The 17,884-nt window shown below is 31.8% G+C and overlaps 1 protein-coding gene across 1 annotated transcript in view; it reads left to right on the forward strand.

Annotated features, from left to right (window-relative positions):
• LOC137408885 (sodium- and chloride-dependent neutral and basic amino acid transporter B(0+)-like) overlaps positions 1 to 16,946 on the forward strand; it is a 40,210-nt gene extending 23,264 nt beyond the window's left edge. The window contains exons 7-15 of the mRNA XM_068095492.1: positions 6,438 to 6,576; positions 8,935 to 9,173; positions 9,690 to 9,814; positions 9,972 to 10,084; positions 11,850 to 11,978; positions 13,283 to 13,507; positions 14,760 to 14,930; positions 15,796 to 15,924; positions 16,446 to 16,946. Coding sequence (XP_067951593.1) covers positions 6,438 to 6,576; positions 8,935 to 9,173; positions 9,690 to 9,814; positions 9,972 to 10,084; positions 11,850 to 11,978; positions 13,283 to 13,507; positions 14,760 to 14,930; positions 15,796 to 15,924; positions 16,446 to 16,487 — 1,312 coding nt within the window. The 3' untranslated portion in view covers positions 16,488 to 16,946. The remainder of the gene's footprint in view (positions 1 to 6,437; positions 6,577 to 8,934; positions 9,174 to 9,689; positions 9,815 to 9,971; positions 10,085 to 11,849; positions 11,979 to 13,282; positions 13,508 to 14,759; positions 14,931 to 15,795; positions 15,925 to 16,445) is intronic.
• Positions 16,947 to 17,884: the final 938 nt, after the last annotated feature.

Genomic DNA, 17,884 nt, shown 5'->3' on the forward strand with positions numbered 1-17,884 from the left:
CGAGGAAGGAAAGCGCAATCAGGGCAGACTCAGACTGAGATAGTAAAATGTAGCTATGCATAACATGAAGTTGAGAAAACTCGACACAAATGGATGGTAAGAGAAAAAACAAAGCTGCATGGAAGTCAGTGATAAATTATAAACAATAAGTCAAAATGGCCGACTATGAGAGAGGTATCAGAAGTAGTCTATGTGGCATTTTAAACCAGTTTATGTAAAACGATAACCTATAACTGAAATATTTAATTTGTCATGTTCTTTTACTTAAAAACACTAGACTGCGCTTATTTAACTTTCTGACAGTAAGATAAATGCTGCAAAGCTTTTCACATAAAAATGTGATGTGATGTCAGAAATGTCTTTACAAAGTTTGACATGGAAGCAGAATTTCACATTGAAAGCAGACACTTTGATATATTTTTGCCTACCATAAAGGATGAACTACTTGCGTGATGAACTATCAGGCTTGGATTTGGTTTTCTTGACTCAAATTGGATGATAATAGGTTTAAGAACTTCCGAGTGTATATTTTCACAGTTGCTTACTGCAAATATAGCAAAATTTAAGAGTTTCATTTTATGATTAACTAAAATGGAAAATCTATAAGTTGCATATGAGAATTATACAGGTTTTATTACAAATAGCTAAAGCTTCACAATACAGCGATTTTTCTGTTTGGTGGCAACATTTTAAAGTAGATGATTTAAAAATCACCACCATTTAAAGAGATATCGCCAACCATATGAACGATAGAATAGTGCAATGACGATTTATCTCATACCTGATGATTTTTAAAATGAGCTATACTGTAACTAAAACACACAGACCTTCTGGTCTTATAATAATAAGCTTATTCCATGACATTCCATGCACACAGGCATTCATGACATAAACGTTTCTAATTATTATGAACACAACAGTTTCTTTTAAAGTTGAAATATGCAAAAATATTATTGAACCCTACAAATCATACCAGTAACCTTTTATAATATTCACTGACTATCAACATATGACTATCAAAGCAGGTTCAATACTGCAGCAAAGAGATTTGGCAGGTAGCAGGTTGGTATTTTTCAGGTTGTCATTTTAACAGGTTGTCATTTTTTTGATGATTGATGCCTATTGATTCACTTTGTTTTATTGGTGACACTAGATTAAAAAAAAGCGAATCGATTATTGCATAAGCACGGCAGCTAATTAAAAGATATCATGAATTAAAATATGGAGTTGTCCTCCAAACATGTAGACAATTCCAAATCAAAATACTTCAATCATAAGGCTTAAGTCACTGTCAGCTTTAGTTGCTCATTAATATTTAATTGCGTAATAATAATTATTAATTAATTAATTAATATTTGACAAGCTAATTGCATACAATAATAATTGAAAACAGAAAGTCTTTTCAGAAATCGTTAACCACAGCTTCTGGCAGAGTTGTTGAAATAATTGAGTCAATTACACATAACTGTTATTAAGGTTACCTTTCAGTAGTTGATGAAAGCTAAAAAACATGATAAATGATCAATTGGAGCTGCTATTATTTAGCCTCAGAGTTTCTTATGCAATGAAATACTAGCAGTTACTGTCATTACTGCTAGATTACAACTTGAATGTATTGTACTGTGTTTGTGACACATTACATTGAATTACATTGCTTTACATTGCATTACATTGCATTACATTGTATTGCATTGCTTCCATTACTGCGCGTCCAAACATTCATGATAGAATCAAAGATTGCAATGACCAGTAGTATTATCCATAGAGTTATCTCCCCCTAGAGTGATAACTACACGAGCGTTTCCGGTGCCAACAAGGAGCGTTTAGGCCACGCCTCTTTTTTGTGCTAGTCAGTCGTAGTGATTGACTAGATCAATAACATCAGCCATGAGAAGGGCTAAACAAGGATCATGAATTCCAGCTGAGATAGTAATTAATGCTCATATTAAAGAAATGATGATTATAGTTTATCACTTTAATATATGCTTATTATTTAAAGCAATTCAATACCTACCAGGGATTGTTAAACATATTATGGAAATGTTTACTTTTTCATTTCCATAAACATAAATAGTTCCATAATTTTAGGGAAATGGATATGGAAATTTTATTTTACAAGTATGGAAATAGTATGAAAATGGAAATAATATGGAAATGAATTATGGAAATCCTATGGAAATGGAAATAATATGGAAATTAATTATGGAAATGGAATTAATATGGAAATGAATTATGAACTTTTATGGAAATGGAAATAATATGGAAATGGAAATAATATGGATTTGGAAATACTATGGGAATGAAGTAGGGAAATGGAATTAATATGGAAATGAATTATGGAAATGGAAATAATATGGAAATGGAAATAATATGGAAATGGAAATAATATGGAAATGAATTATGGAAATGGAATTAATATGGAAATGAATTATGGAACTTTTATGGAAATGGAAATAATATGGAAATGAATTATGAAAATGGAAATTGTGACATGCACATAATCCCTGATACCTACATGACTTGCCAAGGCACTGAATAGATAGTGAGTGAAAGTGAAGGTAATGCAAGCAGTTACTCATAGATAACATACATAGTCATACTGGGGTTGTATTACATTGGTGTGATGGGAAGCTAATCAACTGCCATCAACTATGAGCTGTACTACCCGGTGTTGCCCGAGTAATAAAAAAGTATTTGGACAGAAAATTTATTTTTATATAACATTTACTATTCTAACTTTTAAACTTCATATCATGAGAAAATATTTTTAAGCAGTTTAAATGAATTAAGATGAAAAAGAAAACAACTCTAAAGGTTTGCAAGCTTTTTCAAACAACTACAACTTTTAAATTTCATATCATGAAAGAAGTGTTTTGTTGAAATAAATTAGAAAAAAAATAAAACTGTAAATGTGTTTAAATGTAAAATAATTAGCAAGTAATGGCTAAATATAATCTGTTTAGCTATGATTACAATGGAAAATTATTTAATAAATAAGGTGATAAAAAGTCTATTTTATTTTTATATAATTATAGTTAGTAGAATTAAGTATAATTTATTTTTATTTAACATATAACAACATTTACCACTTTAACTTTCAAACTACATATTATGAAAAGTGTTTTGTTTAATTGAAATAAATGAAGAGAAGAGAGAAAATAAAAACAACTGTAAATGTTTTCAAGCTTTTTCAAACAACTACAACTTTTAAATTTCATATCATGAAAGAAGTGTTTTGTTGAAATAAATTAGGAAAAAAATAAAACTGTAAATGTGTTTAAATGTAAAATAATTAGCAAGTAATGCTAAATATAATCTGTTTAGCTATGATTACAATAAAAAATTATTGTAATCATAACTAATTTTTATTACTTTATTTAATAAATAAAGTAATTCACAACTACTTTTTTATTACTTTATTTAATAAATAAAGTAATAAAAAGTCTATTTTATTTTTAAATAATTATAATTTAGTATAATTAAGTATAATTTATTTTTATCTAACATATAACAACATTTGCCACTCTAACTTTCAAACTTTTTGCTTGCTTACATCAAGCAAAGATGTCCACTAACTAGTGGACATCTTTGCTTCAAGCTAGTCTATGTATTTGATTGATATGTATTGAAATCTAATATTACATGCAAGGGCTGTTTGTGAACTGAGGTGACAATGAATCACTCTATCACCATACAATGTCAACACTTTCAGTTGATGGCAGTCGATTAGCTTCCCATCACACCAATGTAATACAACCCCAGTATGACTATCTATCTTATCTATGAATAACCAATGATATACAGCCCCTCATGTGTGGGGGCTGTATATCATTGGAGTAACTGATTGCATTAACTCACCTACTTAACACTGTCTATTCAGTGTCTTTGCAAGTCATGTAAGTATTGAATTGCTTTAAATAATAAGCATATATTAGAGTAATAAACTATAATCATCATCTCTTTAATATGAGCAATAATTACTATCTTAACTGTGCAAATTAATGATCATTCTCACGGCTGATGTTATTGTTCTGTCAATCACTACGAGTGACTAGCACAAAAAAGGGGCGTGGCCTAAACGCTCCTTGTTGGCACCGGAAACGCTCGTGTTGTTGAATGCACAGTTATCACTCTAGGGGGAGATAACTCTATGGTATTATCAAACTAACTCTACAAAAATACAGTAGCATACACTTGCATAGTAAAGCTTTGATATGGAGTTATCTTCTCAACTTTCAAATTTTCCTTAATCGTTACTGTAATAAGAGCCGTGTCCGTTTGTCTGTTTGTCTGTTCAAAGCCATGTCAAGAGAGTTAGGAAAAAAGATTCCAGAAATAGAAAATTCTAGCACAGAAATTTTGATACCCAGCCAAGCACGCCACCATCTGCTCCACTCAATCACCTTTTCACGTCTAAGAATAATTGTGCACATAGTTATTACACATGACGATCTCTCACGGCTCATGAGACTGCCAGTGTACTAGTGTATTATTAAACTTTGATCAATAGACACCAATAAGTATTGCAAGTAACCACAAACAGCATTATAAAAAATAGATCTTTTGTATCCCAATATGCAAAAACTAGATTTAAAAACCTACATACTACATATAAAACTATTAAAACATGTTCTCATTGTAAATACAAGTGTAGGGTTAGCAAAGCTTGAGCTCGGTTGTAAAGTTACACAAATATGTGGCGCAACTTATTCCATGTTACACCAGATAAAATAACTTAATTCATCTAAATTTTTAGTGTTTTTACATTTTATTTTATTTTTTTTCAATTTATTTGCAAAGTTTAGAAACATATTTAACATTATCTGATAGAAACTACAAAATATGTTAAGACAAATCTTTTTTCAGAAAATTTGTATGCAATTTGGTGATTGTAAGTCAAAATTTGACTGCTTCTGCATTTTATTTTTGATCTTTGTAAAATTTGCACGAAAGTTTTTCAAGTAAAGTCGCAGCTTAGCGCATGTGAGCTATATTACAAATAAAACCAAATTTTAATATAAAAATTCAAATATAAAAACTTAAATGTTTGCTTATTTAGTAATAAACAAAACAAAAATTTTTGGTTTAATATGAAGCAAATAAATAAAATTTTTATTAAAACAAAATTTATCAAAATATTTAATAAATAGTTTAGTAAATATAAAAACAAATAACTTTATATTACAACTAAAATTAAATTACCAATATTGTTTGTAAAATAATATTACCAATGACTAGCACCGGTTATTACAAAATAACTAGGGTGCTTTTAGATTCCCTTTGTGAGGAATACAATTGATAAAATATTAATAAATCACTTTAGTTGAATGAGACGCACAATAAGCCCCCGTGTAGCACCGCGTATCCATGAACATGGAGTTATTGGAGTCCAGGTTCTCAACAAAGAACGTTCATTCATCTCTTGCTGAGAACCTTGATACAAGCCTTGCTAATCAGCCAAACCTCCATGACTATAATAATAAAGAGACTGACTCAGCAGTTCCTCTAGCTGTTACCACAAACCATCAGACTTGCTTGCTTACTTTCACATTTTTTGCCTAGAACTTCCAAATATATACGAGGGTCTACTTCATAACCATTTTAATACAGGAAATATTTTAGTTTTTTCCCCCAAGTTTTCATGATCCCCTTTTCTGCATGGCGCCAGGTCTTGGAATTCTGTTTTACTTAGACTAAACTTAGACTAGACTTGGACTTACTTAGACTAGACTTGGACTAGACTTAGATTGGAATTAGAGTTACTTAGACTAGACTTAGATCTACTTAGAATAGACTTAGACTAGACTTAGACTTACATGTACTTAAACTAAACTTAGACTTACTTAGACTAAGCTTTGACTAGACTTACTTAGACTAGGCTTAGGCTAGACTTGGACTAGACTTAGATTGGAATTAGAGTTACTAAGACTAGACTTAGACTTACTTAGATTAGACTTGGACTAGACTTAGACTAGACTTAGACTAGACTTAGACTTACTTAGACTAGACTTAGACTTACTTAGATTAGACTTAGACTAGACTTAGACTTACTTAGATTAAACTTAGACTTACTTAGACTAGACTTAGACTTACTTAGATTAGACTTAGACTAGACTTAGACTTACTTAGATAGACTTAGACTAGGCTTAGACTTACTTAGATTAAACTTAGACTAGATTTAGACTTGCTTAGACTAGACTTAGACTTACTTAGACTAGACTTGGACTTACTTAGACTAGACTTACATGCCTCTTCCTACGATATCCAAACAACAAGCTAATTAGTACTGCTTAAGCCAAAATTACTCACAAAATAAAAGTTTAATTATAGAATATCACAATTAATTAAAATAGAAATAATAAATATCACTTCTTGTTATTCTACCCAATTAAGATGTTAAGATTTTGATCACACTTTTATCTCTCGTACTGAAACAGGTATCGTGTTTGGGGCCGTGCGAACAGTTCTGGACTAGGAGACATTGGAAAACTGAAGTGGGAGCTTGCCTTGTGCTTTCTAGCAGCTTGGCTTATGGTCTATTTTGCTCTTCTCAAAGGCATTAAAAGTTCAGGAAAGGTTTGTGCGATGGCTTCCGAATTATCTGCATATCTGTATTTTAACCTCTTTGTTTGTTCGAGAACGGTGTTCTTTCGTGCTTCCTAATGACTCAATTTGGCTGCCCAGCAACTTGTTGGCTCTTTTCAAGTGTAAATGTTCTTGCGTGGAATCTGAGTTGCTCTGCTAATCTGTGTGATTCATTTTTCTAAAAAAAAAACCAACCTTACAAAACAAATCAAGATTTAAGCATACCTTATTGTGATTGAATTTTGAAGTAGTTTAGGAGACTCAACCCTGATTGTTAAAGAAAGCTAAAGTGTGTGACAACAGATTTTTTTCTCCTAGTTGAACAAATCACCACTCTAAAACTTTTGACTGAACATTCAGCAAATGTTTAAGCAATAGCTTAAATAAAGGAATTTCATAGTAGACAAAAGCACCTTTTTATATGATATGAAAAAAATATAGTCCAAGAAACCACATAGCTCACAGTCACAACAGCCCGTCAGCCCTCAATCGGCCTATTGCAATGCTTTTAATATTGATTTTATCCTCATTTTATTTGGTCCAAAGTATTCAATGTACAGCTTAAACATTTTTGGGTTTGAGCATGTTATCTTACTATTTAATGGAACGAGTTACATATCAACTAAAATTTTGCTAAAATGTTTAATTTGCTTTAAACTTCAAGATCACGTTTGTGCTCTTTTAATAGAAGTTTTTAGCTGTCATCATCATCGTTGAACAGGTTTCTTTTGCCAAACTTTTTGGTCCTAGCAGTAAATCATCAATTGATCACTTGAGCTGCCTCTCCAGCTCAACTTAAGTGATACATTGCTTCATAAGTAGCAGTGAAACAGCGTGGAAACCTTGGTATGCAATGTAAGTTAGAACAAATGAATTAGCTAAATATATAGTAGTTTCCTTTTTAAAACAGAAGTTGGGGTGTCATTAAAGTACAGAAGGCGCTCCTACAACATAAATAATTCGTTCAGGAGACGTTTACGTTATGGGGGATTTATGTTATAAAAACAGTAAAATACATGTAAATTGCCTAATCCATCTCAAACTCACTCCTCAAGTGCTTACAAAAGCAAAAAATTAGACTTTAATTTTTTAATTAAAGTACTGTACAGCAACCGCAGTATCAATGGTTTGTATTGGCAAGTTTTTTTTTAAACGTTTTATCAATTTCACTTGGTTTATGGTTCATGAGTATGGTAATTTATAAAAATTTAAGGGGCTCTTACTCGGTTTTCATCATTTTTTTTAGAAAAAAATGTTTATTCTGCAAAAAAAAGGTATTGCAAAATATTTTATATGTCTAAAATAAAGCAAAACAAGAATATACCGTAACTTTTTGATATGTATTAGGAGCCCTGTCTGTCTGACCGGCAGTCTATCTACCTCCAGGGTTTGAGGTCAGGATAAAAATGCGTCTTCAGCTACACTTAAACACATGACATTCAGCTTGGTATATCGATACTCCAACGTCTGCACCAATAGATCGGTTTGTGGAAGTATTTCATAACTATTGGATAGCTACTTAGTTTCTGTGCTTTGTCGAGACACCTGACAGTCTCTAACGACGAACTATATTGCCAGGGTACTAGTATATATAATAGAGAGCCTTATATGACATCTTTTCTCTCTCAAGTGCGGCAAAAGATCGAGTGATATTTTTTAAGGCTGACTACGAGATTCTCGTTAATCAAATAAATTTGAGAATTTACACCAACTTGACACTTTACGTTTTATGGAATTCTTCATGTTGTACAAAACAAAAACTTCACATAAATTATTTACGTTATGTAGAATTTACGTTATAGGAAGTATACATTATAGGAGCATCTACTGTAATATGATTTCAGCGCATTAGGAAAACAGGTTATTTGATTAATAGAGAAAACAGTGCTTATAAAGCATATACTTGCAGAAAGAAAACAATGCTATACCTAACGCGTTTCACCTTTTGAGAGATAGAATATTTAGCTGTTGGGTCACCGAGTGAGGATAACTGCTTATAGTACTAAATAGTACTTCATATAATGCTATCAAAGATAACATTCATAATAGTACTAATAACAATACTGTAGTAGTGAATAACACCATAGACAAGGTAATAAAGTGTGAGACAATGACTCCAAAGTGTTGCATTGCGAGAGCAAGGCGAATCACAGAGAGCACCTAAATGCAATGTTGTGTGGGTAGATGAAATGGACATTTCATTGAGGTTATTTTTGTTTTAGTGCACGTGAAGAGAATTTAGCACTTTGTAGAAGAACTAGGTCTTAATGCTAATTAAATTTTAATTTGGTGTTATACTATATTTTTGCATGAATGTGGAACTTTACCTTTAGCGACATGTTCTTGCAGGTGGTCTACTTCACAGCCATTTTCCCCTACGCTATGTTGATAGTTTTATTTATTCGCGGCCTTATGTTAGAGGGATATGAAGAAGGAATCAAGTTCTACATGAGTGCTGATGTCACTAGGCTAAATGATGCCACAGTTTGGAAAGATGCAGCAGTGCAAATATTTTTTTCATTGTCAGCATCTTGGGGTGGACTGATTGCTCTCTCCAGTTACAACAAGTTTCACAATGACTGCATTAGGTTGGTATTTCCTGTATTTTAAAAACTTCTACCTACACAATTTCTCCGCCAAAACTACCTAATAGTAGAAACTTTGCGCAAAGCGTTTTTACAGCAAAAGAGCATTTTCAGTCAACCACGACATTTTAACTTGTTTAGCGAAAAAATTGCAAAACTTAAAATCAATACCTGAAAATTATTACATAACTTCAGGGTACTTGGCTAAATTCCCTTTTTAGAAAAATGCATAAAACAATTTAATTTTATGACTAAATTTGTTCATGCAGTTGTCTTTTCTTCAAAACGGTATGTAAACTGCAGTTTGTCTTTTTACATTTCAATTCAATCTCAAAGTGATATACATAAATACTATATCTAAATTATATATATATTTAATAAACTTATAAATAAATTTATTATTCTATATTATTATTATATTAATATAATATTTATATATAATATAAATAAATATATAAATGATTTATATTTGTATACAATATATATATAAATTCTATATTTGTATAATTTTGTTTACAGAGACTCCTTAGTGGTGTCATTCTCGAATTGTCTAACGAGCTTCTTTGCGGGGTTTGTGATATTCTCTTACCTCGGTCACTTGGCTTTCAAAGAAGGAAAGGACGTAGAAAACGTGGTGGACAGTGGTACGATCTTTTTAAAATGTTTATCTGCCCAGCTGTTAATACTACCATATATTATTAATTGTCTGCTGTATCATGTTTTTTTGCTTGTCAACTCATTATATGCTGCCTGCCTACTATATCATCTACTTTATACCAACTACTTGCTGATCCTTTGCAGGAATTGGACTGGCGTTTATCGTATACACCAGAGCTGTGCAGACTATCCCGGCAGCACCCTTATGGGCTGTCTTGTTTTTCCTTATGTTGATCACACTTGGGTTAGACTCTGAGGTAAGCGGCGTTGTCTTTAAGTAGCTATTAGCATGTGATCCTAAGATGAGTGTGGGCGCAGCAATACATGTGACTTGAAAATGAAAATAAGAAGTTGAAGAACTCATTTACAGTAGATGCTACTCTGTTCTGTAGCGTAACTTAAAAATAATATTAATATTATAAAATAATATTAATATTATAAAATAATATTGGTCAGCTTGGATTTTCACAAAACAAGAAGACTGGTTACTAAATCTTTAAAAATCTGTCATGCTTTATACAAGTTCATAGCAAGCTGCCAGCTGACACTCTCACTATGAACAGCTTAAAAATTTGTTGAAGAAATCATAGATGTGTATTAAGCGTTTATGCACAGTACGTAATGAATTATGTACCACATTTTAACTAAATATTATTGTGGCATCCATACTTGGAGAATGCTTTAAATCTGTTGCCATGGCAAACATGTAATTAACAGAGTAATAATATAACTGGTTAACTGCAGGCTCAGTGTAGCGATTCACATTTGTCTGTTTTCAAAGAAATCATGGTATATTTTAATTCACTCACATACTTCTTGATCAACATATGTCCATTGATTTTACTTATTATGTAATATAATGCTCTAGTCTTGAACATTATTTCTTTCATCTTAAATTTGTCAGTGAATTTTATCAAAATATCAAATTACAATTTTATTATATTTTTATTGTTTAAAACAATGATATAACAGTTAATTGTTAGGGTAATAAATATTTAGAAATAAATAATATTTATCCAAATACCTTATGCCATCTTACAAAGAATATACATAATATAGATAGAAATGGTTAGATCTACATGTATCTAACAAAACTCTAAATTTTAGGAGGAGTTACAGAATAAAAGAGCCCAGCGCCCAAACTTTCTTTTGCTACATGCAGACATTTACAAAATGAGTCAATTTTTTTAATTTAAGGAATCAGAATTTTAAAATTTTACTTAAAATGTTGTAGCAGTCTCAACTTTATAAGAAAGTTGCTTTTTAATACAGAAAACGTCATTGCACATTTTAACAAACAAATTTCTGGTTTAGGAATTACGAACTCTTCAAATTATTTAAAAATCAAGCAGAGCACTCTTAATAGTAAATTTTGTCATTGTTAAGCCCAAAAATAGAATGTTTAGTTTTTGTTACAAACCATAAAAATGACAGCAAAAGGAACAACTAAACAGTTTTGATTAAGTTTCACAGACAAACTGTATTTTAAAGCATTTAAAAATATGTATTTCGAAAACAAATAGAGGGTTCTACATAGAAAAAGTTGATATTAAAATTTGTTACTAAATGGCTTTGTAAAAATTTAAAATGATGCCTAATAAAAATGGTTTTTCATGAAACGATATACTTAGATTTATCTGAAAATAAGTTTTAGAAAACTTCAAAAAATTTCTTCGGTGAAACCTTCACTTATTGGTCTGCAGTCTACGCGTCAATTTCCCCATTTAAACTTCTGCTGCCATTTAAAAGTCCATGTAACCTAAAGATCGTGGAGACGCAAAAATGCCACCTAGTTGTTATATATAGGTAACTAGATAAGCATTAGAGCCCATAGCTAGCTGCTCATCTTGTGCCATGCTGTTTTAACTCAATTGACAATGTCCAAGATGTCATAACATTGATTTAATTGGTTACCTAAATGGATAAATATGTCAAACTGTGACGTTGCTAATGTTTACGGTATACTTACAGAAAGCTTTATTATATATTAATAATATAATATTAAAAATTGGTTTACTGCAGTTCGCCCTTGTGGAGACACTATTAACATCATATATGGACATCTTCCCCAATCAGAGGAAGAAGAAATGGCTAGTTTTAGCTATCATGTGTGCAGTTATGTTCTTTTTGGGACTCCCTCTGTGTTGTGAGGTATGTAGTATGCAATGGAACTAAGGCTAAGCACCTTTGCTACAAAAATTTAGCTTAGATAATTTTTACATGCCAGCGCTGCAAGAGCATACCGTTGTCTCTCATGTCATTGGTTGGTTAGTGACTAAACTTGGTATATACAGAAAGCACCTGTCATGACTGTCATAAAACATTCCGCTGTACATTTCTCCAACTGATGACAACTCATTGTTGGAAATTATGAAATTATTATACAGTAATTATTATAGCTTGACCACCTTTTTGAAAAAGCTAACCTAACCCTTTTACTTCTTAGTAATGTGTGTAGTCTTCTCTTCTTGCACTACAATTTCATTGCAAACTATTATGACTCTGTCAACCGCTAATTAGCTGTAACACAGATTTCGATTTAGATATTTACTCATCACACTTGTTTAGCATATTGAAACTGATGCAAACAGTTCCTTAGTTAGCCATTCACAGCGGTGTACGTAATGAACTGCACCCCTTCGATAGAAAACTAAAATTCTCATTGGCAACATTATCACCCATTGTAAATTTAGTCAATAGCCATAAATTATATATTAAATTAATCCTCATTTTGTCCTGAATTCAAATACGTAAATCAAAAAGCTGAAAAGTTATTTTTTAGAATGATTATGTAGGCTAAATTTTGAATGTTTCATTTTTTAAATAGTTGAAGATAACAATCTGTACAGATATGATCACACTACACACGTTTATATTTCCTTATTTTAGCTCATATACTGGATATGACTTGAAATAGTAAATAGAAATCTATGTATTGTAATTTATCTTACATATTTATTCAAAAACATAATTTCACAGTTGTTTAGTTTACATATTTAAAATTACGATCAAATGAGGATTAATTTATGATAGAATTTATGGCTATTAACGAATTCAATGAGTAACAATGTTGCAAATTGAAATAGACACAAACCTTAACACAATATACGTATATCAATGGTCATTATAATTATCATTACTATTGTTATTATTATTATTGTCAGTTATTATAAAAAGTTTTTCTTCACAGTCGTGTGGTGGTAGGTGATTGGTTTTAGTCCGTGTTGAGTCCGGGTCTTAACGAAAGGCCAAAGGATCCAACCTCTTCCTCAATCCCACTAAGAGAGGACTTTCCTCAATCTGTGAGCTGTTCCTAAGATGGCTGTCTCTTTATAGTCTCAAAAGACATACTTACTCCCACCTCGGCCATTATTATTGTTAATATTATTATTATTATGATTTTTATAATTATTATTATCATTATTGTTATTATTATTGCTGCTATTCTTATTTAGGGTGGGACATACCTGTTTGACATCCTAGATAAATACTCAGGAGGATGGAATGTGCTGCTTCTGTCTCTACTCGAATGTATAGCCATTGCCTACACATACGGAGTCTTCAGATTCTGCAGAGACATAGAAATCATGATTTCAGATACACGCTGCTTCGTTCTCTGGTTCATCTACAAGTATTGGTGGATTGTTTGCTGGTGTTTCCTCACACCTCTTTCTGTAACGGTATGCAATTCCCTCATCAACATATTGATTTTCTCTTTGACCAGGTGTTAGCTAACTATGGATGACCTTTAAACTCTGTAATCTGATGAAGCAATTGAATAAGTCTTGATATTAGACTGATAACATAAAACCATATATATCAGCTTTTAAAAGGTGACTAAATGTGTACAAAAGCAAAGATTTGAACAGCAGAAATATTGGTGCAAAGAGAAACCACTGAATCTGAACTCGAAGAGTTTTGGCTTGGACTAATTTGACAAAGCCTCATGTTTGATTGAAAATGTATTCTTAACTAATTTAACAATTACTTTATTATCGTGTATTTATTTCTTTAGCACTGAATTGCATGAAAACAAAGCAGAAAATACATTTTGTCGGACATTTTGTCTTCAGATGAAAGTAGATGTTTGTTTGAAGAAACATTATAATGTAATGAATTAGTTTCAGGTTTCTTAATTCTTGCTAGTAATTTTGCTAAATAAAATTTAGCTAGTAATTTAGTAAATAATTGCATGAAAAAAACAGAAAATAGTAAAAACAAAGTTTTTTTATTTAAGATCACGACAAGATTTTGTTTTGAGATTGAGGTTTTTATTCAGTATTCAATCTAATTCTGCTATCACCATTTATTTGCTGAAAATGTTCTTTAGTTCAAATTCATGTGCAAAATCATTACTTAGCCTATGCCATACAAGAATGCTAAAACAAAAAGAAAAAAGAGCAACGGTTAATAAAATCAAATAAATGGTTTGAAATGTATCGTTTAAAGTACTTTTCTCTGTAAAGAAAAAGGATATTAGGCCAAAGATTGTTAAAGAGACTAGCAATGACGTTATTACAATAATTGTTAGATGTTGTATGCAATTTGTTCATGTCAGTTGAAATGGGTTGAAAACCTGTAACTGTCATGTAAAAAATGAGGACACAAACCATGAAAAATCTTGAAACCTTTAATTGAAGTAAAATAAACATTTAGCAGAGGCAGAGTAAGAAGATGCAAAGATTTGAAAAGATAGTTTGTTGGAACAAGATATGCTGGAAAATGATGTTGATTTGCAATTATTCAAAATGCTCTTTTTTGACAACAAAAATAAATCATTCGTGACATATTTGGAGACTATATTATAATAAATGTGCTTATCATAAATAATACCACAAAAGATAAACTGATTTTGAGTTGATTTGACAGGTGTTAAGTTTTTAAAATTCAAACTAAATTTTTTTATGCTGAGATTTGATTGGATTGTTTTAGTTTGTCATGATGTTTGATTGGCTGAGCTACAAAGCCCTCAAATATGATGACGGAAGAGAATTTGAAAAGAACTACGAAGCTCTGGGTTGGATGTGCACTTTTGCTGTTGTGATTGTTGTCTTCATTCCTCCAACTTACCACTTGGTCACAGAAACAGGAAGTTTCACTGAGGTAAATTGAGATACTATTAAATTTAAACAGCTACCGTAGCACTGTGTCTCATCCAAGGCTACTATATTTTCCACACCATAGTGCGCACCAGATCATAGAACGCAATCTGAATTTTGTTGTTGGTTTCTGTACTTGACCAATATATAAGGTGCACCATATTATAAAACACTTTAAAACACGTAAAAATCACAAAAAAGCAAAACTGAGTTTAGTCAACTTTGTTGCATAAAATATTCACACTTCTGCCCAGCATTCTGGGTTCCTCCTCATCATTGTCGAGTCAGACTCGATTGGGTATCAACATTGATGCACATTTTCTCTCTGCCCATGCGCCTATAATCCACCTGCACAGAGTGGCGTAATTTGCCCGCCTCTGTCTCCCAGTTTAAACTGACCCTTATAAGCATGTCCCTTTACCGATGCCATTTTAGAGAGTTTCTTAAACAAGTGAATAGCAATCAGCAGCACATCTCCGCTCTATACTTAACATGAGTTTTTAATGTTTTATCGATAAATAGTCTGCGGAGGGACTACCATAGTGCACTTACCTAAGCTATATACACTATTACAGTACTATTACTGTATATTATTACACTTATCAACTGTGACTAATTTGATGAGACATAACTGAACCTCATGTTTGATTGGAAAAATAGTGTTAGCCCATTTAATGGTCATTTTATTTCATTTCCAAGATATTTATTTTAAATAGATTGGCACAATAGATTCTAGAACTCAGTCTACACAGAGCAAATCCTACTAAAGAGCCCACAGTCAATTTTTAAGAAATTCTAGGCTTTTAAGAGCGCTTTATGGTACGAAAAATGCAGTAGTTAACCCAACTTATTTCACCATTGTTTGACAGAGACTCAAAGCTATTACGAACCCAACTGACGACTGGGGTCCAGCGCTTGTTGAGCACAGAAAGCTTGTCAACTATGTAGATGGGTGGGTAATTGACCCGGACAGCCCAACACAAAGCTACGCCCTTCAGGTATGTTTTCTTGCCTGCCATATTGTGTCAGTTTTGCTCTAGAGGCTGTTACCAAAGTCCTCTATCAAAAACTCATCATCATTGTCAAGCATAAACTTCAATGTCCCCAAAAAAACTTTTATGTACCCTTCCTCAAATGATATGTTGTTCCAGATGCTGAATAGTTAAAAAAGATCATTTTAAATTAAAATTCACCATAGTCAAAGATAAACACATACTCATCTGGATAAGTAAAGTTTCTGTTGTCAAATATTGAATTATGTGATTTGGCATACGATAAAACTGTTGGCAACTATTACCACTCTGTGTCTCAGTATATCAAACTGTACAAGATCTCTATAAAAATTCTACAAATCTGCTAATATTATAAACAAATGTACAAGTTTGGTAGAGAGTATATTTGCCTGCATGAGTGTATATGTCAGCACTTGTGCCGGTACCATAAAAGCTGTCAATACAGTGTAATGCACATGTTGATGTACATCAAGGAGAGTCGATTGAAATACTTTTGTTATTTTCAGGAAGGATATGGATCTGATGCAGACTTCACTCGCAAGGCATAAGTGGCAATAATTGGCCGATGCTATTTCAACTGCTGCACCTAAAACCTCAATAGCTTCCAACTGCATTTTAAAAGCTTGACATAGATTTGTAGTTGGCTTCTCTTGTCTGGAATATGCTTTAACAGTATTGGCCACTTTTTTGTTTACATTGTACTCATTTATATAGTTTCTCATATAGTATATTAAACTACTTTACAATGTTTATTATCCCTATAATATCTATGTAGATATATTACGTATGTTTTATTTTTTGAAATGAACTAATATATATATATATATATATATTTTATGTGACAAAATTAATCTTTGATACCAGCCCAGGTATTGTATCAGCTCATGCCACACAACAGTTAATCACAGAAGTTAACGAGAATGCTAATGTTTGCTTTTTTGGTCAGCCTTCTTTATATTTTGTGTTTAATTCATAAACAATAATCAAAATAAAAAAATTTGAACAATTTTGAACTAATTTTATCACATAATTAAACTCACAACTCTAATAAGGATTAACATCATAATTAGCTATTTTCCTAACAGAAAGGGTGGTGTTATTGTAATACTGTTACTGTAAAGCCCCGCCATGTTGAAATATACTGTAATGCCCCAACACGCTACAATGCAGCTGTTCTAATTAAACACCCCAACATGTTAAAATATTATAAATTGAATATTTTAATGGAATCAGATCAGCAACATGTTGCTCTTATGTAACACTCGCACGCGTTAAAGTGTAAATAATAGCTGTTATCTACACTTTAACGCAGTGTTTCTTTACTGCAGCCCTCTTGTTTAAATGCTGTTGTTTTACTGTAACGCCCCAAAACATCGTGGTATCGATGTTCATGCAGTGTAGAGTTCAAATGATCCCGCTGTAATTGTAATTGCTACACAGTTCCATTGACTCTAAAGGCCCTACTGTATGTGAACAGTACATAGGATAAAACGGACAGTTTGTCTTCAGATGAAAGCAGATGTTTGTTTGAAGAAACATATTTTAATGTAATGAACTGGTTTCAGGTTTCGTAATTCTTGCTAGTAATTTTGCTCACTGAGTCAACTAAACGAACCAATATACACAATCAGTTTATATAGACGCTACTGTATACCAAGTTGTTACTATATACCACCTTGTTATATACCAAGTTGCACGGTCTGTCAAACAATATCATTGCCAGTGTAGCCTTCCATCCATGTTCACATATTTAATATATGCGCTTATTTATGCTGCCTTCATCGAATAAAACACACTAAAGCTATATGTAAATTTAGCCAATAATCTTTGCAAATCTACAACACAGACAACCATTTTTCTCTTTATTTTGGATGGTTGTGCATGTAAATAGCCCAATAACTAATTTCAGTTCAGTTTGTAGGTTATAGATAAACTTAATTATTTA

The sequence above is a fragment of the Watersipora subatra genome, chromosome 11, assembly GCF_963576615.1.
Source record: "Watersipora subatra chromosome 11, tzWatSuba1.1, whole genome shotgun sequence".
Classification (NCBI taxonomy): Eukaryota; Metazoa; Bryozoa; class Gymnolaemata; order Cheilostomatida; family Watersiporidae; genus Watersipora; species Watersipora subatra.